General features: G+C 41.4%; 1 protein-coding gene across 2 annotated transcripts in view; it reads left to right on the top strand.

The window, feature by feature from the left end:
• Positions 1-26,457, top strand: part of PDE4B (phosphodiesterase 4B) — a 224,137-nt gene that overhangs the window by 37,993 nt on the left and 159,687 nt on the right. The window contains exon 1 of one of the 2 annotated variants that reach the window (XM_076339991.1): positions 13,190-13,440. The exons of the other annotated variant lie outside the window; for it this stretch is intronic. Within the exon in view, the coding sequence (XP_076196106.1) occupies positions 13,205-13,440 (236 nt within the window). The 5' untranslated portion in view covers positions 13,190-13,204. Of the gene's footprint in view, positions 1-13,189; positions 13,441-26,457 lie in introns of those variants that run through there. 2 annotated transcript variants of the gene reach the window in all.

Raw genomic sequence — 26,457 nt, 5'->3', positions numbered from 1 at the left:
CAATTTATATTTTGTTATTACAATATAATCTTTTTCTTAGTTTGCATTATTTGATTCATTGGATTTTAGTCTGCTTACGTGCTCAAAATGATAGTGTGCCCTTTTTGTATGAATTGCAAGGTGAGCCCAGTAATTTTATTGAAGATGATCCTGAAGTTTGGTGCTGCAAGATTTGCCTGGAATACTAGTCGTTCAAAACAGAGGTAGCTGTAGGCACACAAAAAAGGCTTTTAATGATTCAATTATAATTATATACCTTGATCCAGAATGAAATAAGACAGCTTGAAATGTATCTAGAATGGAAAGAAATGAGTCACTGTTAATTAGCAAAAGACAATGAAGCTTCTGAAATATTATGTTCAAACTTCATCCTCCCAAGAATATAAAATAAATGGAGATTATGGAAATAAAGTTGATATAAAAGCTGAATCAGACAAGAATTTGACACAACTTTCTTTTATCTTTAAACTTCTGACTAATGATAACTTTATCTAAAAGGAAAGATCAAACCCAGTTTGCTTTGTTACCTGGAGGACTACCTTCTGGTTCTCAGCTGATCCATGGCATTAGATATATTTTCGTTCAGTATTACACATGATGGTTCTGGTGGTGGTCTGTTTTGTGCTGCTGTGCAAGCAAGTAAGTTGTTTTAAATTTTGCTGTGAAGGTGTGTGTACCTCTAAAATCCACAGCACAATAAAAGTAAACATTATGTGCATCAAAATGGTCTGTGTTTTCTAGTCCCTCCCAGCTTTCATGCTTGCTGGCAGCAGGCAGAGTCGTGGCCCTGCAGCATGGTGACCAGCACTGTGTGTGGCATGTGCCTACGTGTTTTTTCAGCGGTGCCTGAACTATCACTGAAGCTCTAGAATACGGTGCAAGAGAAAGTGTGAATCCTGGTGCCAGCATACCAGTTTGGCCATGCCACGTGGCCTGCACAGTATTGTATGGCCTCTCATGTCTTACTACTCTACTGTTTGACAGTAGTGTAAACCATGGAGTCTAATATTATATTTGACAAGGGATTAGGGAACAGAAAAGATGAGTGTATTTAGGTTGCTCTGGGGCTGGGATGCAACTCTACTTTCCAGGATCATGCCATGCCTGTTTTAACAGACCACCTGCTTCTACAGCTCCCGTCCTGGATGTTGTATGTCTGGGAAGCTTAAATGCTTGGAGTTTGATTCCACACGTCATGCACTCATCTTCCAGACAAAATTCAACAAAGTCCACGTATAAATCATGTTTCCAAATACTTGTAACCAAGCTACTAACAACAGTCAATTATCTCTGATCTGCTGTGAGCAGTTCCTCTGATTGGCAAGTCCCCCTTGAGATAGGAGTGCTTCTGTTGTCAGGACAGAATAAACCTATTCACTCTGCCAGTGTTAAACCCTTCGTCCTTGGGTTCGGTTGTCTTCAGTGGTTCTGGTTAGTGCCAGACCGAGCTGCTAAGGCAGGCCAGTGGAGCCTGCCCTTCGTCTCCAATGATTGCAGCTGTGCTCTGGGTCTGTGTCTGTCTGAGGAGACAGCTAGTGCCCGACAGCCTTGCATGGTACGGCTTGTGTTTGTGACTGGTGGCTTCTTCTGTGTGTGGATGTAGGAAGCGTGTCCCTGGATGATTATTCTTGTTTTGTGTTTGCCAGAACATCTCCAGGATAATTGGAAATCAACTCCTCCAAGTACTGACTAATCTTGATAAATTACTTGTGGTCCATATCCACCTGGCACTGGTGGGTGTCAAATGCCTTTAGATCTTCTCTTACTCATTTTCAGTAGCTATGTCGTGACCTCCTGGAATCTTTTTAAACTTATTTTTGTATCAGTTCCTTCCTGGGTCCTTTGAACAGAGACCCTGATAACATTGAGAGTGTCATTGGAATGAATTAGAGGACCAAGAATGCAGCATTGTCCTCTGCTGCTGGCCTCAGTCACGTTCTACAGGTTCTCACCCTGACTGCTGCTCCGGGAGGCTCGTTACCCATCGCTGGACACTCTCTTTCCATTAAGAAAAATATGAGACTTCTTATATACTTGCACTGGCCACGGCCGCCTCCTCTCTTTAACCCTGTTTTTATTGGCACTGGCAGTGCACTGGTCTCTAGGTTTTTGGCTGTGAATTTATTCCTTTTAATTAAACTGTAATGGACAAAGCTGTATGTGAATTCTGACAATTGTGCACGATGCATTTTCTGTTGTTTCCCAGCACCAAAATGTGAGGCACTTGGCAAAGCTGGAGGTTACAACCATGTTGTTGAACAGTAAATGTACTGAGCTTTACCAGTCTCTGTTGGGGATTTTTTAGGGAAAAATAACTATAAATAAATGCACATTGTAAACATGATACTGTTTAATTTGAGAGAGCTGATAAGGTGTAGATGATCTCAAACACAAAGTAATTAAAATAACTTGTATGCAAACTGGAATGATGTTTTGTCAGTCAACTGCTGCAGAACTAAGAATCTGGACGAGCGAGAGTAAAGTACAAAACCTAAGCAGACTCACATTAATGGCGAAGTTTTCTGTTCCTGTTCAGCTATCACAGGCGAGACCAATAACAGAGAAGTACATTTGCACATGAAAGTGATTTAAATCCTTTCTTTGAAAGGAGGGGGGGGGTTGTCCAAGGCTAAGCATTCATTTTGTACCCTTTCCATTGCCTGTTTGAGCGGAGATGTTGCCAACCAAACCAAACTGTAGTTTTCCGGGCGTATGTATGGCAGGATGCACAAATGACCTGATCAAGGTGGGTGCCTGAATTGGTTACATAGGATTACCTGTTATCAGTAAGAACATTGCTTGGACAGAGCAATATTGATTTTTTTTTTTCCCCATACTTGTCATTGTATTATGTCACTTTCGTTCTAGTTACATGAAAATTACAGATACTAATGTTTGTTTGCATTTCATATTTAACAAGGAGGTTACCTGTGACTGAATTACAATGGGTGATACTGGCCAGTAGCTATGGTGCCCATGGTTGCCACTGGACACCAGCGCAGAGGCATCTAGACACGGGTGCAGAGGCATCTCTGCACAGCGGTGAGCAAAGACCTGATCCTGGCTGTCAAATGCTGGTGACTCATGTGAGATGAGGTGCTTAGTCACAGGCAAATTCATGGCAGAGACAGGTGCAGCTAATGCTAATCACAGTCAGATAATACACCACAGAATGAATAAAACAACAGCCTGGCGAGAGGTGAGCTAGCCTGTCCAGGCAAATATCTTTTTAGAGATTCCTTCATACTACGTCTCTGTAGTAGCATAAAGCCTCTTCTCGTCACATTGGATGTAAAGGATGTGTGAAATTGTAAGACTTTTTTGCATTGGCTTCTCTTTTCTCTGGAGTTACCCAGAGGTCTCTGCCTGTGAAGAATAAGTTGGCTTATTGAAGTCATTGGTAAAATATTAATCTATAACTCTGAAATGAGAAAATAATCGCAAGTAATACAGATTGGTCTGGCATATGTGATTACTCACTATGGATAATACAGAGGCATTTAAATGTTCTCTGAGAAATACTCTAAATCAAGCACAATCAAAGTTGCTAAGGAAACTACCATTATGAATAAGGTATCTTACATCATGCCCTGAGGACTTATAGTATATAAATTTATTTCCTCATATGTATCTACTAGGAGATAACAACAAATACCTGTAAGAAAAAAATGGCATTGTAGCACAATAACAAATTGTACTTTTTTGTATAAATACTAAAAAGTGCAAGGAACTCGGATAAATTGTGTCTCTGTCTTTCTATGGTGTGGTTTCCTGTGGAAAAAAAAATGTACCAAATCCAGTTTAGGACTAAATGGCAGGTGAAAGGCATCAGGCTTACTGTTACCACTGACGTCTTCATCCATGTTCTGAATGCAAATAATTTTTCTGTGACAGAGGACATCTTGTAGTGCTCTACTGAAATGATACAATGACCTGGTTGACGTAGATGACATTCAGTGTGAACAGACAAGCATCCAAGCCACTCAAAACTCTCAAGGTATCTTTATCTTAAAGATGTTAATTTATTTGTGACTAATCTGAAAAGTATTCTGGATCTTCTTGACCTTGTTAGAGGTACTGGATGTTTTAAAGACCTAAAAACTTATGAAATCATGTACAGAGGCTGCAACTGTTGGGTGCTAAACCAAAAACTAATATACAAGCTGCTTACTGAATGAGGAATAGCCTGTTCAAAAGCAACTGGATGCTGATGAAATGGGAAGAGCTCAAAAGGTCACCTTTTATATAGAGTGGGTCCTGTTCAACCTTTAAGCTAATAGGTGTGGGTAATTTCTCTGTGCTGATGTCCTGACTCTCTAAAATAAGTAAGGACAGACTTTGCCAGTTGCTTCTTTCTTTTGCAGTTGGCTCAGCTCTTACACTGCAAGCCGAAGGGTTGCTAGATGCTGTGGTTCTATCTTCTGTGACCATTTATAGCACTCCAAAACATCGCTTCAAAGGCCTATACAAGAATTACTAGTGTCTGCCCTTCAGAAGATTTCAGAGGCTCCTAAATCTGTGGGAATGGAGATACAGACTATATAATTTTAAAGTATTAAGTATAGAAAAACCTTACCTTCCAATGGTAATATAAATTGCAGTGAATTGTTGTTGTTGTTGTTGTTGGGTTTTTTTGCTCTTAAATGTGAGAAGTTTGTCATGCAAACCAGTAATTAGTGATGTATTTCTGCCTCTCAGCATCTCAATTCTGGAAACTTTCAGGAAAGTATAAGAAAAATCCTCAAACACATCATTTAAAGTTTTCTGTCATGGAGCCATCTTTTAGAAGCTCTAGCTTGTGAGACAGCAGATGTTGCAACTGAGCAAAGGCAGGCTTTTTTTTTTTTTTAACTTAAAAAGATACAAACCAAACACCAAAAAACCTTCCACTTCTGAGCCGAAGAGACTTTCCTGCACTGGGCTTTGCTCAGCCTTCTATTAAAGAAGACATTATTTATTAAGGGAGGGTTGAAGTTTACTACATCAGCATCTCTTCACAGCTTCCAGGTAATATTTCTTTGCTGTTACATTTATATTACTGTTAAGCACTATGTTTGTACTGCATGTTTTGGAAGTTTGATCGCTGTGCTGTGTTGTGGCTTTCCTTTACTGTGTTGTAGGAAGATGTGGCTGATCAAATGCACCTCAAATTAGAATGGTGAATTCTTATTATTCAGACTAAATTACTATTTTAAAGTGTCAGAATTTGGTATGATGGTTTAAAAATGTCAATCATAGGTATATGTTCACAGGTCAGCAGGAGAGCACCTGAAGAGCAGCACAAAGGAACTCCAGCCAGTAAGACAGCTTCATCGGGGGCCAACTTAAATGCCTCTATGAAAACGCACGTAGCATGGGGAATAAACAAGAGGAGTTAGAGACGTGCGCACGCCTGCAGGGCTATGATCTTATTGGCATCACGGAGACATGGTGGGGTGGCTTGTATGACTGGACTGTTGGAATGGAAGGATACAGGCTCTTTAGGAAGGACAGGCATGGGAGACAAGGAGGGGGTGTTGTCCTCTATGTCAGTGACCAGCTGGGGTGCATGGAGCTCTGCCTGGGGATGGATGAGGAGCCCACCGAGAGCTTGTGGATCAGGATTAAAGGGAGGGCAGGGACAGGTGACATTACGGTGGGGGTCTGCTACAGGCCACCCGACCAGGAAGACTGAGTAGATGAGGCCCTCTATAGACAGATAGAAGCATCCTCAAGTTCACAAGCCCTGGTCCTCATGGGGGACTTCAACCACCCCAATATCTGTTGGAGGGACAACATGGCAGGGCATAAGCAATCCAAGAGGTTCCTGGAATGCATCGATGATAACTTCCTTCTCCAAGTGATAAAGGAGCCAACGAGGAGAGGTGCTATGCTGGACCTTGTTCTCACCAACAAGGAGGGGCTGGTGGGGAATGTGAAGCTCAAGGGCAGCCTGGGCTGCAGTGACCACGAAATGGTGGAGTTCAAGATCCTTAGGGCACCGAGGAGGGCGCACAGCAAGCTCGCTATCCTGGACTTCAGGAGAGCAGACTTTGGCCTCTTCAGGGATCTGCTTGGTAGAGTGCCATGGGACAAAGCCCTGGAGGGAAGAAGGCCCCAAGAAAGCTGGGTAATATTCAAAGATCACCTCCTTCATTTGCTGCAGAAGGTAAAGGCAGGGACTGGGAGAATGAAGAGCCGCCCACTGTAGGAGAAGACCAAGTTCGAGACCATCTAAGGAACCTGAAGGTGCAAAGTCCATGGGACCTGATGAGGTGCATCTGTGGGTCCTGAGGGAACTGGCAGATGAAGTTCCTAAACCACTATCCATCATATTTGAGAAATTGTGGCAGGCCAGTGAAGTTCCCACTGACTGGAAAAGGGGAAACATAACCCCCATTTTTAAAAAGGGAAAAAAGGAAGACCCGGGGAACTACAGGCCAGTCAGTCTCACCTCTGTGCCTGGGAAGGTCATGGAACAGGTCCTCCTGGAAGCTATGCTGAAGCACATGGAGGACAGGGAGGTGATTCGAGACAGTCAGCATGGCTTCACCAAGGGCAAGTCCTGCCTGACTAACCTAGGGGCCTTCTATGATGGAGTGACTACATCAGTGGCCAAGGGAAGAGCTACAGATGTCATCTGTCTGGACTTCTGTAACGCCTTTGACATGGTCCCCCACAACATCCTTCTCTCTAAATTGAAGAGATATGGATTTGATGGGTGGACTGTCCAGTTGATGAGGAATTGGCTGGATGGTTGCATCCAGAGGGTAGTGGTCAATGGCTCAATGTCCAGGTGGAGATTGGTGACATGTGGTGTCCCGCAGGGGTCTGTATTGGGACCAGTACTGTTTAATATCTTCATCAATGACATAGTGGGATCGAGTGCACCCTCAGCAAGTCTGCAGATGACACCAAGCTGAGTGGTGCGGTTGACATGCCTGAGGGATGGGATGCCATCCAGAGGGAGCTGGACAAGCTCTAGAAGTGGGCCTGTGTGAACCTCATGAGGTTGAACAAGACCAAGTGTGAGGCCCTGCACCTGGGTCGGGGCAACCCCCAGTAACAATACAGGCTGGGGGATGAAGGGATGGAGAGTAGCCCTGCCGAGAAGGACTTGGGGGTACTGGTGGATGAGAAGCTCAACATGACCTGACAACATGCGCTTGCAGCCCAGAAGGCCAATCGTATCCTGGGCTGCATCACAAGAAGCGTGGCCAGCAGGTCGAGGGAGGTGATTCTGCTCCTCTGCTCTGCTCTGGTGAGACCCCACTTGGAGTACTGTGTCCAGCTCTGGAGCCCTCAGCATAAGAAAGACACGGACCTGTTGGAGCGGGTCCAGAAGAGGGCCACGAAAATGATCAGGGAATGGAACAGCTCTCCTATGAAGAAAGGCTGAGACGGTTGGGGTTATTCATCCTGGAGAGGAGAAGGCTTCGGGGAGACCTTATTGCAGCCTATCAGTACTTAAAGGGGGCTTATAAGAAAGATGGGGACAAACTTTTTAGCAGGGCCTGTTGCGACAGGACAAGGGGGAATGGTTTTAAACTAAAGGGGGGTAGATTTAGACTAGATATAAGGAAGAAATTTTTTATGCTGAGGGTGGTGAGGCACTGGAACAGGTTGCCCAGAGAGGTGGTGGATGCCCCATCCCTGGAAACATTCAAGGTCAGGTTGGACGGGGCTCTGAGCAACCTGATCTAGTTGAAGATGTCCCTGCCCACAGCAGGGGGGTTGGACTAGATGACCTTTAAAGGTCCCTTCCAACCCAAACTATTCTATGATTCTACATATTTTATAATTTCCTCTCATGTCAGTCTCTTCAGCTTATAAGCTTATACTCTTCACCTTTCTTTTCCCTTTTTCTCCACTTCTGTTGTGTCTAGAGAACTAACTCCATCACTGGAAAGATTTAAGTTCTCCACCACAAACACATCCTTACGTATAATACTGGCTGTACAGCTTTTTTATTTTCTTGGAATCTTTTCCAGGTTTTAGCAGTGCTGCATCCAGCTCTTCTTTTCACATCACTGTTGCCCTCCCAGCTCTTTCTCACCAGCCATTGCTCTGACTTAAGGCCTTGGCTGTCATTTCCTATCCTTACATTTTCATCCACAGTGACTTCTATTTTCACACTGAAGCACTATTCCTTGACACCTGTTTTCCTGGCCACTTACCTTTCTACATCTTCCAGTTCATTGATACATTTTTTTTGTCTTGCTCTAAGTTTCCTCCTAGACATTTCTCTTTTGTTTGATTCACTTACCTCCTCGCATTTTGCCTGTCTCCCATTGCCTGGGTTGCTTTTTTTTATTCTGTTGCTATTTATTCCCAGCACTTGGCTCATCTTGGCAATTATATCTTCTGCCTTAGGCCTCGAACTGAAGATCATATCCATGTCAGTCCTGTGACATTTCCACTGCAAATTTATTCCCTCTTCTACTGCAGTCTTTTTAACCGAGTTCTTTTCCAGTGCAAGTGACTGTTCCCATATTCTTGACTCTCTCTTCTACCTTCTCATTGCCTCTGCTTCTCTTTACTCACATGTCTTTGTTGGTTTAGTCTAAGAGAAAATTGTCATTTTAAACCTTTTTATTTTCTCCCTTACCTTGGTTTACTTTTCCCCTTTTCCTCAGAATCTTGTTCTTCTGTCCTTTCACAAACACAGACGTTCCTCTAAACTCATCACTTGCTTCAATGACCCAATTCTAATTCCAATTTCTAGTCTCTTGCATGATCACTCCTACTCTCTTCAATCCTTTTCTTTTATAATGGAAATATGATTTAGCTGACCTGTTAGAGGGGGACAATGATTTCACTGCCTCCTACTTAGGATTGTATTGCCCTTTCATCTCTCTCTGAGCTAATGGTGTTGATCGGCTTCTAGAGTTTCTCTCCTGGAAGTCCATCGTAGATCCTCTCCCAACCCATCTTCTACCCTGTACGTTTGGCAGAAATCCAAATGTTAAGTAGCGACAGTTCTGTGAGATTCCATAATGTTGCTGGCCCAATAGGGTTTTTTACATCAAATGTGTTCAAATTATAGTCTAAAAGAAAGATACTGGCTTCTTAGAGTCAGATTAAGTCCTTCCATTGTGCATCCTCAACTATTAATTAAGGTTTTAGAGATGGCCATCTCTCCCGGGTGACCTTTACAATCCTGTGTTTGCACAGATGCCTGACTTAAACCAAGCAAACACTGATATGTATGAGGGACCATCAAAGTCCTTCCAGGACTAACAAGTACAAAGGAACAGACTCTCTTTATTGCTTCAGGAGCACATATTACATGTATGCATTTAGACAGCAAATTGCTTGAATGACAATTAAAAGATGCAGGGGGGATCTGTGTTTTATGTTTTATAATGATTGGCACACGTAATAGTCTTAATTTTCAAATTGTTTGAAAGCTTGAAAAAAGATCTTTATTTTTACTTTTAAAGACAGAATACTAAAAGCCAGTATTTCTGAAAAAGAGACTCTGTACTTGGTTAAAAATGTTTCCCCTAGGTTTCCTTCCTTTGAAAAAGAAGTAAAAGTAGTACCAGCAAACCACAATCCCTTGAAATAAATTTTTTTAATTAATTTGCTGTCAGGTTAGCATTATCTTTTTGGGATGCCTTGTTAATGTGCATGGATGGAACAATGACCTATGTAACAGAGGGGAGCTTCCTAACTGTTTTTTTCTAAATGTGCTTCTAGAGAGCATGCTGTATGGAAGAATTATCCGATTACTCTGCCACCAACTGAAAGTGCTGTGAAAAGTCCACTAACCTCTCTTCCTTTCCTACTGAAGCATGTAGGACATTTCACAGTTGCCTCTTCCCTGGCATTTTATTTTATCCTGGCAATTACGACTTAGAAACAGGTAAATAATAGTACTACTGTAAAGAAAAAGTATGTATTCTTGTTGCTTAGCAATTGCTTTCAACACAATGAAGATCACCCTTTGATGAGGAATTGCGTGCTTGAAAATGTTGTTTACCACCTATATCGGTTATTCTAATAAAATATACTAAAATATATTAAAACCTTCTGCAATCCTAGACACTTTGGTAAGCTAGGAAGCTTGTATGAAAACTCACCCAAGTATACTTAAACTTTTGGAAATTTCCTTAGTTGTCCTTGTTCTTCCGAGCAGTTTCATTTTCCTGCCAGCGCTACCAGGCCCTTTTCTTTAATCATCTTTTCCCTCTCCTCAAGTCTTTCTTCGTATTACTGGCCCCTTTTCTGATGAGCTGAAATTACTTGTTACTCTTGGACTACTGATCCTAGTGAACACAATGATCTGTATTGATAGACAAATTATTATTACTGTTTTACTGGGACATTACAGAAGTTCAGGCAAGAGCGAGATGCCTGTTGAACATTTTTGTTTGTATATTAGGGGAACCTCAGTAAACTGGTCCTTGTACCTGGTAACCTCTCCAGGTATTCTGGTACCCTAGGTGTTCTGTCTACCATTGCCTCCTGTTGCTGATGGTAACCTCAGCAAGTACAGCAAAGTTCATTTTTCAGAATTATTGCCAAGTTTATTCTGATACCAAGCTTTCATGCCAGTTACCTCAAGCCTCTTGAGATGTTCTTGTTCTCACCTCTTCTTGGCTTATCCTGGAGTAAAGCAGCATGTCTTGACAGAATTCCAATACTACAAATCAGTAGAGACTATATAGACGTTGGCTGCAGAGTCCTCTGTGCGTGCAACATCAGAAGCTGGCAGCATGAAGGATGGTAGCTGAAACGGGAAGAGAGCTGTCCTACAGCCTTTTTCAGGTGATTGTTAGCTCCCATTGCCACCAAGATCTGGGAAATATTTAACAGAAGAAATATCCTGTGCTAATGGTCTGCCCTCAAAATACTCTGAGGTTGTGTACCAAGCAACTAGTGCCCTAGACCTCAGCTTGGAAAAGCACCAGCATTCTGGCTACCCAAAGCAGTGGGTAGCACTTTGTCTTTTCATTCTTTATGCTTCCACAAGGGAGAGTGGAGGCTTGCTTCTCCCCACAGTCTCCTTTTTGCATCTTACTGGCTTAGCCTTTCTTGCATTTCTTCGCTCCAGCAACAGCCTTTGCACACCTTACCACAGTAATACGGGCTGTGGGGCTGACATCTCATTACTAATTTATGAATGTCCAAACAATGAGAAGCATTCCCTTAATGGCCACTGCTTCTGAAACATCTCTGAATTCAGGTGAGAAAAGTACATACTCAGTACAAGGAGCATGTTTTATTGAAGAGTGCTTTTAAAAGGTGAGTTTCCCTTTATTCTCCTTGCCATTTTAATAGTTTTATGAAAAGGCATGGAAATACAGTTTTGCTAATATCAGATGCATTCTCACAACCCCCCTCCAATATCCCATTTTGCTTCTTGGTGAGTTAGAAAGTTTTTCTGTTTGAAATTCCAGATTCTAAGCATTTATGTGGATTTTATTTATCATTCAGCGTAGCTCTCAAGCTTCCCTTTGTCTTTCACTGGCTGTCAGTACAGTCGAGATGTAGAAGAACAGATCGCAGTCTAACACGTCATAATTCCTAAAGCATTAATGTTCCTGTTCTGCTACTGCGTGAACCTCTCAGTATCAGATAACACTGCAATTTCCAGTATCCTTAGGTTAGGCTCAGGTAGGTCTTTCTACTTTAAAAAAAAAAAAAAAAAAAGCAAATGGTGAAGAGCATAGCAGCGGGTTAAGTAGAATGTCTGGTAACTCCTATGTAGTTTCAGCTATAGGGAAGCTCTCTATAGCAAGCCTTTTGCTTGAAGCTGAGGAAGACATGCTAATGTTTTTGTAAAGTGTTTTGGGATATATGAGTGAAAAGAACACCGGAATGGATAGGGACTGGTGGGGATTTGTTGTGTAATTGATGCCTGTACTGTGCAATCAACCTCTTGCATGCAGATCAAAGCACTTTCACCTTAGGCTGGCTGGGTATACTCTTTCCTTTCTCCTCCTCCTGTAAAAAGAATTATTGTATTTACATTTAAGGGTCACCAACTTTTGACCAGTTAAAAAGATGCTCTGCCACTCCCTGTAGTATTTATTATGTTCTTACTATCAGCATTGAATCTTGCCTTTAACTTCCTTCCCTGGATTATTTTTTTTTAGCCTTGCAAGTGTAGAGGTTGTTTATGTCCAGAAGAGATCTTGTTTATTTGTTTCTAAATACATATATTGCTTACATTAACTTGAATTAATTTACATTGTCTTTGCAGGGAGGTGCCAGGTCCCCCACCCTTTAGTGTTTCCCTCTATTTGCTTGCCCTGTGCTAGCTTCACCAGTGCCTGGCAGTGATTTTGCCCTTTGACCATATGTTGATCCCAGGACAGCAAAGCATGCTGCTTCGGCAGTGTTCAGCTTGGTCTGTGGAGCGTGCATTCTTGCACGCTTTGTTCTTGCAGAATATTATTCCTTGCCTTTTTTTTTCCCTACTAAACCTTTTCTTCCTGGCCCACCCTGAGCGCTGCACACATCTCTCTCCATGCCAGCACTGCTGTGATCCTGGGGGTTGCTCCGGGTGTGCCTGGGGTGCGCTTGGCAATGCCCAGGAAAAATGTCATGGTGTTAGACGGCTCGTTAAAATTTCATGAGAATCCGACACGCTCATCACACAAGACGGAGCTGAACAGAGTCCAGTTGTCAAAATAATGTTGAGCCAATAAGCATGTCATGGGTGGAGCTACTGCAGTACGGGTAAAACTAATTCTGAATGAAGACCTTTTTATTAAACATACTGGGCCTGAATGAATCGGGTTACTAGGCTTGTGACAGACTAGGGAATTCCTTGATTTTTATTAGTGCACACTGAAAAATCCAGTGTTTTTCTGTTCAGTATGTGAAGCCAAAATGCTATAGGAAAGGGATTGATCAGGAGCCGGCTGTTATGAATTTTTCATGAGCTGGTGTGCAGGGCTGAATGGCTCCAGCGCGCGTCGGTGTGTAGCTGGCAGGCAAGCTGCATCCACACAGAGGCTGCTGACACAGAAACACTTTGGCGCATTTTCAGAGGGAGAGCTGGGCTGATAAAGGGTTTTCTGACAGCCCTGGCTTATCGTCCTTCGATTTATGCTGCTGTTGCTTCAGGCAGCCTTTCCATTTGGAGCCCAGCCTTGTGAATGAGCGGGGTAAGCTCTGCCGATTTATCAGCATTTTTAATCTGCGGCGATGCCTGCGTGATGTGTTTTTGTTACGTTTTCTGAATGGTGAGAGCTCACGTAACCTCTAAGCTATGACAGCAAAAGATTCTTCTAGGGAACTTGCTACTCCAGAATCAGAGATTTGCATAAGGACTTTCAAAGAACAAATGCATTTAGAGCTCGAGCTTCCCAAGCTGCCTGGGAACAGACCTACGTCTCCAAAAATTTCTCCTCGCAGTTCACCGAGGAACTCTCCATGCTTTTTCAGAAAGTTGCTCGTGAATAAAAGCATCCGCCAGCGTCGTCGCTTTACGGTGGCACATACATGGTAAGATCTGCTGGGTATCAGTGCGGGTTTACAAAACAGTGTGTGTAGCTGTGGTTTTAACAGGGAAAAATGAGCCGAGATTCATTCACAGTACTCCCTGCAAGTGTTAAATGAATAGAGCAGAAGGCAGCCAAAGTATGTATAATGCAGTGCCTCGACAATTGTCATTCAGCTTCTGTTCTCCAGAATAAATCCAGCCCATTATTCATGTGTGCCATGGTTAATCGCCGTTGAACAAAGGCAGCAGCCGGTAACTTTCCCAGGCGTTATGTTGTTGTAGGTAGAACACATGAATTCATTTCAGAACCTTCAAGACATGTTTTTTTCTTTGCTCCTGTCAGCTCTGACTGCAGATGACAGTACAGCGCAGACCGTGCGATTTGGGCAGGGTACTCTTGGAGCTAAATGCTGGAAAGGGCTTTAACTTCACTGTGAGGGGCTTTTAACAGTTTTTGCTGGCTACAAATATCCCTTCTTTCAGCTTTTTTTCCAAGGAAACTCCAGCTAAGAGTTATCTTTTCCCTCCCTTCAAATTACTAATGCCAAATAGTCAATTTGCATGCCTGTAATCACAATCAACCGTAATGTTGATTGTGAGCTGCCTCTGACTGACAGTTATCCTGGTTAAGCCATGCCATAAACAGTAATCAAAATAAATAATTCAGGAAAATCTATGAGAATCTCATTGGTTCATTTTCTAAATTTACTCTATATGGGTCTCGTATGGTCCACCTTTTAAATTCCAAAAGTCTCTATACATATGCACTAGGTGACTGTGGGAATTAAACCAGAAAACTCTCAATAACGTGAATATTTTAAAACTCTGCTCACACATAGCCATATCCATTACCTTCCTATTCCATAGCTTGAATCAGAGGAGAGAGGATGAGGCTATCCCATTTGTATCTGTATGAGCCAGTTGTTTTGGAGTTTCTGAAATACCCATCCTTGTCTGCTACTTTTTAAAATAGAACATTATTTTAAAATGGATTATTTGAATCATGCTGAAATATTTCAGAGCTGTATTTACTTCTGAAGTGAATTACTAATTACTTGCTTAGAGTGGATTATTAGCTCTTACAGTTGTTCCATGCTGTTAAACAGTAAGAAAAATAAGAGGAAAAACTGTAAACTTTGATACCAGGGAATTGTACTGAGTAGAACTGGATAACTGACTTTTCAATTTTTTTTAAACACAGTCTGAAATGCATTTGGGATGTAGCAGCATTCAATTCAAATTAGAATTCCACAATCATGCAGACTTTATGCTTGCTTTTTTTTAATCCAAGCAGTAATAACAGCCACCCAAACTGGTTACATGCTGTAATGGTTTCAGTGTGTTCTTTAGCTTCCTCTAGCATTTTAATTGGTTGTAGTCAGTAGTGTTTAGGTTTATACACATTAATTCCCTTGAACATCTGTCATACCTCTCAGCATTGAAACAGTGGGGTGCTGCTCATCTTACCCCCACTAGCATGTTTTGAGAAATGCATACTGTGGAAAGACGGTACTGCTGGGATTAGTAGAGCAGAATGTGGTCAGACTCAACACAGAGTACCTGTATTGTTTGGTGAAAAAAAAAAAAGCCATATATATGCACACACACATATTTATACATGTAACTAATGATTTCTACTTGAATCAACTTGTAAAGGAGGTGGGATTACTCTAGGTTCATTTTTTAATGGAACGATGGAAGGTTCTCATACTCTTTCCATTTTTTTGAAGTTTTTAATACCAGGTAGTTATGAACTGCACATAAGCGTTTTAACCTTAGATAAGAAGTAAACTATTGTAGAAATGAAGAAAATCACCCTTGCAAGGACAGGTTTCCAGAATGTATGAGTGCAAGTACATGTTTAATGCAGTCAAAACATATAGCAAATCCAGACATATTTTCAATTTGCTTTAGCATGTTATAAAACAGGGGGGAATTTAAACTAGTTAAGTGTGATATAACATTTCATTAGAATGTCTGTACAGCTGTTGCATGTGTGTTGTAGATGGTGTACTTTCAGCTATGTAACTGAATTTGCTTATTAGTTGTAAATTTGTTGTGCAATGCGTGAAAACATCATCACCTGTGCTAAGCAAAAATGCCACTTACGTAAGGTGCTCTTTTGTGTTGAGCTAGGAAGTAGCATCTGGGTAGCAGAGGAATTACCTCAGGAGTAAATGTACAAGAAATATCAACTATACAGCGATACTAAGCAAGGAAATTAATTCATGCTGTTGGATATCATATAATCTATAACTTTCATAACCTCATGAATAGAATAGAATAGAAACAGTAAACTTCCTCAGTTTGGGGGTTAGCGGCGTGGTAAACTGTGACCTTTCACCACCTTTATCATCATTGCTAATGTTGTTACTTGATGAATCTTCTGTTCACTCTTCTGTGCCCCTTATTTTCAGTTTTCTGTCTTCCCTTGCTCTTCTCCTTTCCTTTTTAACTAATTGCCTTTTCTAGGTCTTTTCCTTCTTTTATAACTGAATTTCAACTTCTTTCTCCTGATTATGCTGATGAAATCTCTGTCATCACCAATCTTCTCCAATATCCGCTCATCAGATCTTATCCAAAAAAGAAAAAGGAAAGCAAAATTTCAGATTTTTTTTTAAAATAAGGCCATGACTCAAATGCTTCTGTGCTCTGAACCTTTCTTTTCCTCGGGATCCAGTTCTCACGACAGTATATGATCAACATGTCAATACAGTTGCCTTCAGACATCTGTCAAGCTGATCCCTTCCTGCTCCAAACCCCTTAAACAGTTTGCCATGGCTCCTGTTGCTGTGTCCAGTCTTCAAATGCCTCATTCGTATAAAATAACAGTAAAAAACTCTTAAGCCTTTGGCCTTTTTTCCTCCACCAGAATCCACAAGTCTCATTTGTCTTTTCTTGCATCCATCGTTTTTGTCCTGGAGATCCTGAAAGCCCATATCCTATTTTTTCCTTTCTGATAGTTCCCCTTGTATCACTTGCATTTTTTTGGGTTTTGTGAGGAAAAGAGCAGGCAGTAGTTGACATGACTTGATACCTGTTAGTAGCCATCTAAATTTTGAACATGCAGTGCACCCTAGTTGCAGAGTTTCCTCTGCGGTCATTGGAGAGAGGACAGCATCTCCAGAAGACAAGGAGATACACTTGGTCCACAGCACTTTCTCGTGTGAGCGAGTGCTAGCACAGAAACAGCACGTTCCCTCTCCACCGCTCACAGTCTGTTCTCCCTCACCCTGGCCTTAGCCCGAGGACTTTCAAAGCAATAGTTTTAAAAATGGCTTTTATTTTCTACAGGTCTACCATCTTCTTTTTGTCAAGTAATTCTGTTAATATCATTGGGATTGCACTAAAACCAAGGTCCTTCTCAGAAATGTCTTGGAAGATCCTGAATGTCTTCAAGAAGAAAGTAGATATTTTCTAAGTGCACTCTGCTGCATATAATACAATTTTATTTATCTTACAATATTTATCTTCAAGATTATAAATAGTTCTTCGATAATATTTATACAACCTAGATCATTTACTCAGTTTCTTAATGTATAGACAGCCATTGGCTATACTGTGTGATGAGCACTAGCTTTTTAATGAAGTGATTTCTGGAATATGATGTTTATTGTCTTTTCTTAACTAAGGCTTTTCTGTTTTTTTCCCAAATGAATTTACATTTAGCTTTCATCATTTTAGTGGTTTTAAGCCTGTTTTTTCTTTATACCTGTTATCTAGTTTATAAAGAAAATACAGGACAGAACAGAAATGGTATACTAGGAAATTTTGCTCTGTTTTTTCTTTTGGTTATCCTTCAATGCAATTGAAATACAGACACACATTTGCTTTTTAAAATATAATGCAAAATGTAAATCATATTCTAGCCCTAATTTTTTGAAAACATGATTTGTTTTCATTACACAATAATCTTCAGTGGTGGAATTTAGTAAGTTGAATAGTATGGCACAATCCAGTCAGAGGGGTAGCACTTGAGTTTTTTCCAAGCCTGGTGAATAACAGCTGATCGGTTTAATTACTTGAAGCTGCACAATGTACTGTAGGCATATCCAGGCTATCAGAAGATGTCACGATTTGTTTTGCTTTCTGATCATTGTGCTTCTAGAACCAAATAAGAAAGACTTACCTAGTGGCAACGCACACTTGGTATAGTGCTTCAGAAAATTCAGTTTTGGGAGACTGTCTATATACTTGAAATAGCTGAGGATAACAGAAGTTTGTAAGATCCATTAATTTCTCCAGTCATTTGGTCATCTTATGGTGGTGCGTACAAGTCGCAGGACAGAACTTATGCAGTGGAGTGGAGCTCCTCGTGGGACCTCGGCCCCTGTGGAGTCCCTTTCAGCACCAAGCCCTACCGCATCCAAGTGCAATGAGGTGGCCTCTGCCCTGTACTGGCATCCCATGCACCAGGGCCCCTGATCTGAGATCTCCTGGCCACCTTCATCCAATACTTGGCTTAGAGGAACTGACTTTTGCTTCTGAGGCAAAGCTAGTGTCTCTCACCATAGCCTATCTCCCTGAAAGTACCATATGATATGCTTTTGGACCCATTTCAACTTTGCTATATATATAGCAGGATGCATTTCCATAGTTCCAGCATTGAATAACACACTTGTCTTTACTTCGATGAGCTGATCTGTTTGTGTTTCTCACTGACTGTTGATGTGATTTCAAGCTTTTTTTTTTTTCCCCCCTCCATTTTGGAGAAATAGGATGATTCTCTTGCTTTCTGGAGTTTCTCTTTCAAACTGGGACTGGTAGTGGACACATTCAGTTATCTAGTGAAAGTCCTAGAAGAAACAAACTGAAGTGAGTAGGGAAAAGGATGGGGAAAAACCAGAAGGTCCCCCTCTTTTTCTCCACTGAATACGTTCTCCCATCTGTCCCGAGGAGAGTTCCTGAGCGCTAGCAGTGAGTGGCAGGAAGGATTCCAAAGGACATGAAGGTGAGGAGGGAAGAGCTCTTCAAACAACAGAAATAAGTACACACAACAAACACAGAACCAGCTGTGTAATCTTTACATCTGTTCTGACTGTATATCTTGCCTCTAGACCCTGTCTACAACCACAGAGGACAGAAAGGAGAAACTTCTTTCATCTGCCAGCCACTTATGTGGGAAAACATGGTGTTAAAATATTCACTAACTATTAAAGATTCAAACAAAGTACAACAGATTATTATATTAATGATAATTTTATTTTGATAGGTTCAGCCATTTCTCTGAGAGAGGGAGGGAGAGAGAGTGAATCTGTTCTCAGAGGAATAATTGCTATTCTGGAATTTGTAATACCTTTAGGTTAGAGTAAGTTTGTAATGCTTACAGTGTGCTAATCCATGAGGAATATAGATTCAGAAAGTTTTCATGACTTACTGTGGTGGCTGGGACCTGCCTAGAGAATCCATGCCCTCCAACTCTCATACACAGGCTTAACTATTAAGTTAATGTTTTCTGTGCCAAAATGGTTTCTTAAGGAAGCTTTACTATTGAATTTAGCTTTGTTGAAAGCTATGTTGATGTGTGAAACTCGCCATTGTGATAGCATCTACAGATTTGTGCTGTACATTTCCAGGAGGTACAGTTTGCTGCTTATGTGCTTGAGTTGGTTGCCAGGACAGACTGATAAACCACGAATGTGTCTGCCACAATTTATGCAGTATCGATCTGCTTCACTGCAGATGTGTACATTCACTGGTCCTTCACTGTGGGGTTTTTTAATCTTTTTCACCTTTTGTGTTTCTGAATAACCACAGCTAGCCCTCCTCAATGTTCTCTGTGTTTTTCTTGTATTACCCGGCATTACCTTATGAGAACATCACATGGGTTCCACAATGATGGTGTGTTTCTCTGTTGCATGGTATGAGTTTGGGGGTAGTTTGACAAGTCGAGTTTATAGGTTCTTCTGTAATGATCATAGTATGGGCGTTCTACAATAGTCAAAAATGAGTTCAGGTTAAAACATGGACGATGTTCTTGGCAGAGGTGAATTAAAGCAGTGCCACAGAAAGTGCTCTGCTGATTCTGTGACGGGCAGATTCACAAACATAGATTTGGAGACGTAGAAAGAAGAGAGCAGATTTAGGAAGTTACAGCATGAAAATTACAGTTGCTCTCAAATTCCTATTGGACAACCTGAATGGGTGTGATATACAAAATATAAATAACAGACCTGAACTCTGCTCATGGGATGCTGTGACTTTTACGAAGTTTTGGGAGGTGTTGCCTTGGATGACAGTGTTTGGATCCATGTTGTTCATTACACCTTATAATTCACTTCTTGCCTTTTCTACTATACTGTCTGGTCTGACAGAAAATATGGTGCTTTACGAGTCAATAGGCAGCATTGCTTGACATGTGTGAGTTCCTGTCTCAGCACGATACAAGGCTATAACTGATAATAAATAATAGACACTTGTGAAATGTACTGAAATAGTGACACACAGGCATAATGCTAAAGTAAAACTGGAAGACTGGTGGAACAGCAGCTGATAATGTCTTGGGGTAAAATATTGCCATCGCTACCCATAGAAAAAATTATTAATATGAAATATGGTTTTATTTCCCAGGAAATACATGCATAGATTCAATCTCTTCTTTCAGATAAACCTCGACCACTGGCAAGCACCAGAAGAAAGCTTACTATGAAGTTTTTAAGTTTCTCAATTTTTTTTGTTCTCTCAACATTACAAATAGGTATTGCTGGGGGGCAGAGCACATATTAAATAATATAAGAATAAGACTCTGGAGAAAGAGCAATATATTAGCCGATTTATTTTCTTCTTATGGTAAAAAAAACCAACCTAATTTTTTTGTGTTGGACAAAACACTTGATTAATCTAATAGTACCTCCTGATAAATATAGACCTTCCTTGTGGTGTGGTACGCTATAGTATACTCACATTTTCCATGTCACTATGATGGTGCACTTAAGTAGGAATCAGATTTGACCCAGATTGCTTTGAGTTTTGGCGCATTCCAATAACACTGATTGACAAAAATGTGAGAAGAACTTGGAGTAAGAAGGCTGATAAGAGTATGTAGATTCAAGTTGGCCATTAAATGAGTTGAGGAGGGAGGAAAGAGATACAGGTAGGAGGAGGCAGTGCTGAGGGACCAAAAATGTACAGTTTGAGGTATTTTTTGACATTACAAACAACATAAGAGTAGGAAAAAGAACTGTTTCAAAACTTCCCAGTGGTGCAGAGAGACTCCTGTCGCTTCAGAGATGGGGCCCTACCACAAATGGTAGAGTTGAGATGGATGGCCAGAGTGAGACAAGGGGGTTACAACTGCAAGGGCTGGACTGACCAACCCTGTTGCCAGACGTATCCACCAGCCTCTTTATCTCAGCAGCTTCCCTCTCTGCAGCAGCAGCTGCCAGCTGGCATGCTGTCATTGGCAGAGAAAGTACTGGGGACATGGATTTTTTTTTGTTTTGTTGCTATAATAATCTGCTACATTAGGAAGCTGCCTACTTTGCTACTGTCTAGAACTTGTTTGGACTAGAAAGGGAGATGTTTTATGGGTAGAACTAGGATGCCTGCACTCACTAGGACTGAATTTGCCTTTATATGTTCAATGCAACGTTGTTTAAAGGCCTTCTACTTTTTTTTTCCTAAGCCAGCAAGTTGCATTTTATCATGATAGAGCAATTTATTGCAGCTTTCTCCACAACAGATTTAAATGCTACGAAGGCAAAACATCTGCACGGCAGTTAATGGAATCAAATGGGAACCATTTTATCAATTTGCCCTGAATCAGTCTGTACTCATGTGGAGAAAGAGGTTTTGTTGCATTTCCAATAGCTCCATGTGTCCAGCATTATGTAGTTCAGTTATTGCTAGGATGATGTTTTTTCACTGTGCAGTTGTGTACAGTATATGATGCATCATGATGCAGACCTCAGAAAAGGAGTCTTATTCTGAATAAAAATGTACTGCAGGTAGATTCCTACATATGTATATACTGAATAATTTCCATTTCATTGCATATTTGCCTTGGTACAGTAACTTCTTGGATTCCTGTTTTATTGATTTATGATGTAGCTATCTGTCTAGATGTTGGCATGGAAAAGCAAGCACATTGTACCATCTGAAAGCATACCTCCTGAAAGGAAACATAAGGAGACATTAATCTCATTTTATCAGTAAAAGAAAACAGAAATCAATTGATTTTTCTCTCAGCTCAGGCACAGCTTTTGCACTGATACAGGTTGACAAAGGGCAAGTACAACAAAAATGTTTAAGAAGCGACCTGCAAGGTCCTGCACATGGGTCGGGGCAATCCCAAGCACAAATGCAGGCTGGGTGGAGAATGGATTGAGAGCAGCCCTGAGGAGGTCTTGGGGGTGTTGGTTGATGAGAAGCTCAACGTGACCTGGCAACGTGCGCTTGCAGCCCAGAAGGCCAATCGTATCCTGGGCTGCATCAAAAGAAGCATGACCAGCAGGTCGAGGGAGGTGATTCTCCCCCTCTACTCTGCTCTTGTGAGACCTTACCTGGAGTACTGCGTTCAGCATTCCAGGACATGGACCTGTTGGAGTGAGTCCAGAGGAGGGCCACAAAGATGATCAGAGGGCTGGAGCACCTCTCCTATGAAGACAGGCTGAGAGAGTTGGGGTTGTTCAGCCTGGAGAAGAGAGGGCTCCGGGGAGACCTTATAGCAGCCTTCCAGTACCTGAGCGGGGCCTACAAGAAAGCTGGAGAGGGACTTTTTACAAGGGCCTGTAGTGATAGGACAAGGGGTAATGGCTTTAAACTGAAAGAGGGTGGATTTAGATTAGATATAAGGAAGAAAATCTTCACTATGAGGGTGGCGAGGCACTGGAACAGGTTGCCCAGGGAAGCTGTGGATGCCCCATCCCCGGAAGCGTTCAAGGCCAGGTTGGATGGGGCTTTGAGCAACCTGGTCTAGTGGAAGGTGTCCCTGTCCACGGCAGGGGGGTTGGAACTAGATGATCTTTAAGGTCCCTTCCAATCCAAACCATTGTATGATTCTATGACCTCCTTTTATGATATTGGCATGTAGTTTTTACCATAGTATCATAGTACTTACTGTATGTTCTTGAAATGTGCAGAATATAGTTTGTAAATGAACAGTTGCTTGCTGTCTTTTCAGTATATGAAGAGCCATATAAAGAGCTATGTGAAAATTAGAAACGTTTTGTGCTGCTACTTCATTTCAAAAAGCTTTAATGGACCCTGCTGACATTGTACATATGCAGGTAATAGTTGCATAATGATGGACAACTTCATTAGGTTAGAAGGAAAGTTTTCTTTCCTAACAATAATGCAAAATTAGCTCTTCCATTTTATTGGATTCATTATTACCAAGATAATTGGAGGGTCTGAACCTGTACTGAGGCAGTGCGTTCTGGAGCTCGTGCCACTTAAATGAGGTCTAAGGGAACTCGGCACCGTTCAGAAGGCATTCAGTCCTTGTAGGTTCAAGGGTATTTTCAGATCTCTATTCCTTAGAATGGTTTGCTAAGTCAAATTATATATTATTGTTTAGGTCTATGATAAAAATTAACTTTAATCATCCAGTTAAGACTGAAGTTCTGTTTGTTGGGTGCTTTGTACTGCATTGTTTCTCTTTTTTAAGCAGAGTAGACAAGATAGGGGGAAAAGAGTTACCAAAATGAACAAGTTAAAAGCATCCTATCCTATATTGCTTAGATAAGCAATCTTCTTGCTTATCTATGGATTATTTTATTTTATATTTTTTCTGAGAGGGATGGGGAAAGAATGAAAAACAATCAAATATGGCATGTGGAAACTCAAGAAGAGTTGACACGGAGCACAGAGCCAAGGCAAAGAAGATAACGGGAGAGAAAGAAGGGCTAGGCAGGAGGAGCTGGACAGCACACTAATCCTGCGGGAAACAATTTCTGGATGACTCTGCATCGATTCTAATTGACGCAATCACTGTTTGTCGCTAGCGTGTCAGGCTGTCCTTAGGCAGTGACAGCTCTGAGAGCCAGCTACTGGAAGACCAATGCCGTTGGAAAAGGCAAGGCTTTGAAGACCTGACCTGGAGTTCTTCTCAGCCTTCCAAATCTGACTGTCACCTCTGAAACTCCCTTCAGATTCAGGCTTTGGAGGAAGTTTTGTCTGTTTCTCTCAGGTGAGGACCTGATGTTAGTAACCTACACACTTACTGCCTCCAGGGTCTTTGCATCTGCAAGTGGTTGTGAATACCTAATGAATACACTGCCAGCCTCAAGGTGGCTTGTAATACAGCCAGCTACTTTTCAGTTAGACTTCAGTGCCAGCTTTCAAATCTTTATTAAACTATCCTTAAGAGATTTGGATGCGTGCTTCCCAAAGACTTGCAGACATATATGCAGACTATTACTGTTCAAATGTTGCAGAAAGCAACATGGGGACTAATTACATAGCGAAGAAAGTAAAATCAAGTAAATCCAGGTCCCGATGCTATTCATACAACATAGTAAAACTTCTGGGAAAATAAGCAATGTTCATAGTGTGAGACACTTCTGTTCCTTATCTTCAAAAACTAGAATTTTATCCTGAAAAATCAAGTTTCCATGAATTTTCATAGCAATAGCATTTGCTTTTAAGAGGCTTAGGTAGTATACTCTGGCAGAAGTATTTGCTTAAGACGTAGAGGTCCATGTTGTTGAGAAGCTATGCTGGGGAGCCTTATACAAGCATCTGCCTCTGGTGGCTCAGTGCTGTAGCTCTCCCAGGCACTTAGTCGAGCATTTGGAGTTCCTTCTCTGCCCAATATTGTAGATGTACTTCATAATACAGGTTTTTTCCTATGAATATGCTAAAAGCACAGAATAGGTAATTTTTCTGACTTGGATATCTCTATCTGTCTTGGCATCTCTTCCTGCAGCTTCAGATAACCTTAGATCAGTAGATTTTACTCATCTGGGCATATATGTTTCTATGGGATTCCTTTACCTCACAACCTGGGATGTGTACCAAAGACTGTTCGTACTGCAGCTTTCACAGAAACAGAAATAGTAGCATAATGACCATCAATATGAATAGACTGAGTTAGAGCAGTGTTTCCTCTGTCATAAAATCAAGCTGTTCTTATGCACCACAGATGGAGACACCTCTCTGCTGATGGATAAATGGCATGGCACTCAGTGTGAGATTTGCAGGGTTTCTATTAATGGCTGAGTGATTGGGAGTCCCGCTGTAGGAGTTCATACACAAGTGTGTGATCAGCTGAGGATCTAATTCCTGTATATTAACACGCGAGTGCTCATTTAAGAGGTTCTCAGCCCATTTGCCTTATTCTGTCCCCTCTCAAGCAAGTTAGATGGGTAGAAAATTGGAATATTTGTATAAAAAACAGATGAGGCAGGTAATCCTAGGGAGGCTCATTTTCCATAAGTATTCAGTTATTACAATCACGAGCACTTTCACAGCGTATACAAGGGCTTGACTTCCTGAGGGCTGTCATAACTATAGGCTCCTAGCATCCTTATTGTGCATCCTTTATGGTATGCAGCGCCTAAGGGAGCGGTGTCTTCACTGTGTCCCAGCCATCAGACTGGGCTGGGGCTACCTGGATGCTGTGCCTCTCCAGCCATGCTGCCTTCCCTAGTTGCTACTATTGTGGTAATTTACTCTGTGATCATGTATTTGGCTCTGTCCTTATCCCAGTTGCCTGCGTTCTGTTTTTGGGAGGGAGGGATGTGGGATCACAGAGTATTGTGGCGGGGAAACATGCTTTCCAGTTTGAAGCAGGCGGCTTTGAGTTATCCCATTGCGTAGGTTGCCTGCAGTACTCTGGAGATGAACTGTTTTTGCTCGTGGTTATCAGAGTAAGTGGATAGCATTCTGTATTTAAGTGTTTCTTTAGCGGTTGACTTAAGCAGGAAAGTTTTCAAAGCAAGTAGTAATTATACACATCTCTTAACTATGATCACTATAAATTAATGATGGCAAGCCACAGCCATCCTTAACTTTTGAGATCTGAGTATCAGTCTGTTTTCCAGAGCTATCTCTTCCCCCTTAGGGAGTGCATCCTTTTAAATCTAGTCAAGGTCTGTATTGGCAGACTGGATCCCCTTAACAAACTATTCCGTTGAGCTGCTGGAGGTCAGAGGTGGAACATGAAAACAAACGGCTCTTGCGTTGTCCCTCCAGTGTTTGTAGATTGGGCTGACTCCGGCCGTTTTTGGGCTTGCTGCTTACTTTTCCAACAGAAACTGTTAGATTAAACCAATGTATACATTCAGTAAACATACTCATCAAGAGGTCATAGTGTATTCATAAATTATTACAAGGCAGCCCTTTTTATTTGATACTGAGCTCCTTCAGTTCTAGATGAAATCAATGGAAGCTGCAAATGTTGCATATTTCTGAATCATAGCTACTAAGACATTATTTATTTATTTTTGCTCTCAAAGACAGCTGGTAACAAATGATAACTGATGTCCTTACCACAAAAAAACCCACACCTCAACCCCAAAAAAACCCTCAAAGAACTCCATTGTCATTTAACTGATATTTGCAAGACAAATATCCTTAAATGTTGAGAAGAATGTATGAGGAACAATCCTACTGTCTCAAGAGCTCTCATCACCATTATATTGGTAATGAGATGCAGGTGATTATATTGGCATAATGGCAAAGAAGGACGAAAAGACAGAAGATGGTGCAGGATGGAGAAGGTAACACTGGAAGATCCATATTGAAAGAGAAGTTGGTGTAATGAGCAGCCCACCCTGCACACAGACATGATCTTGCAATGAGCTTCTCTGGAGTATGATATCTTGGAAATCTCTAAGTCTAGGATCTATAGTCAGCTGCTGCCTTTTCTTCTAGCTTACAGAAGTGTTAAGCTATCATCTCCATAGACATAAGGATGCGTTCTCCCACTCTGCCTACAACAAAAACACCTTCCTAAATCATCAAGGCCTAAGGCTTTGCCCTGTTTTCAAGAAGGGATTGATGAAAATCTGCACTACTGTACTTGAAACCTGCCTCCATAAGGAAAAACAAAAATCTTTAAATGTCAGGCTTTGCTA

The sequence above is a fragment of the Aptenodytes patagonicus genome, chromosome 5 (assembly GCF_965638725.1).
Source record: "Aptenodytes patagonicus chromosome 5, bAptPat1.pri.cur, whole genome shotgun sequence".
Lineage (NCBI taxonomy): Eukaryota > Metazoa > Chordata > Aves > Sphenisciformes > Spheniscidae > Aptenodytes > Aptenodytes patagonicus.
The sequence above is the reverse complement of the archived record's forward strand: the minus strand, read 5'-3'. Positions and strand labels throughout refer to the sequence as shown.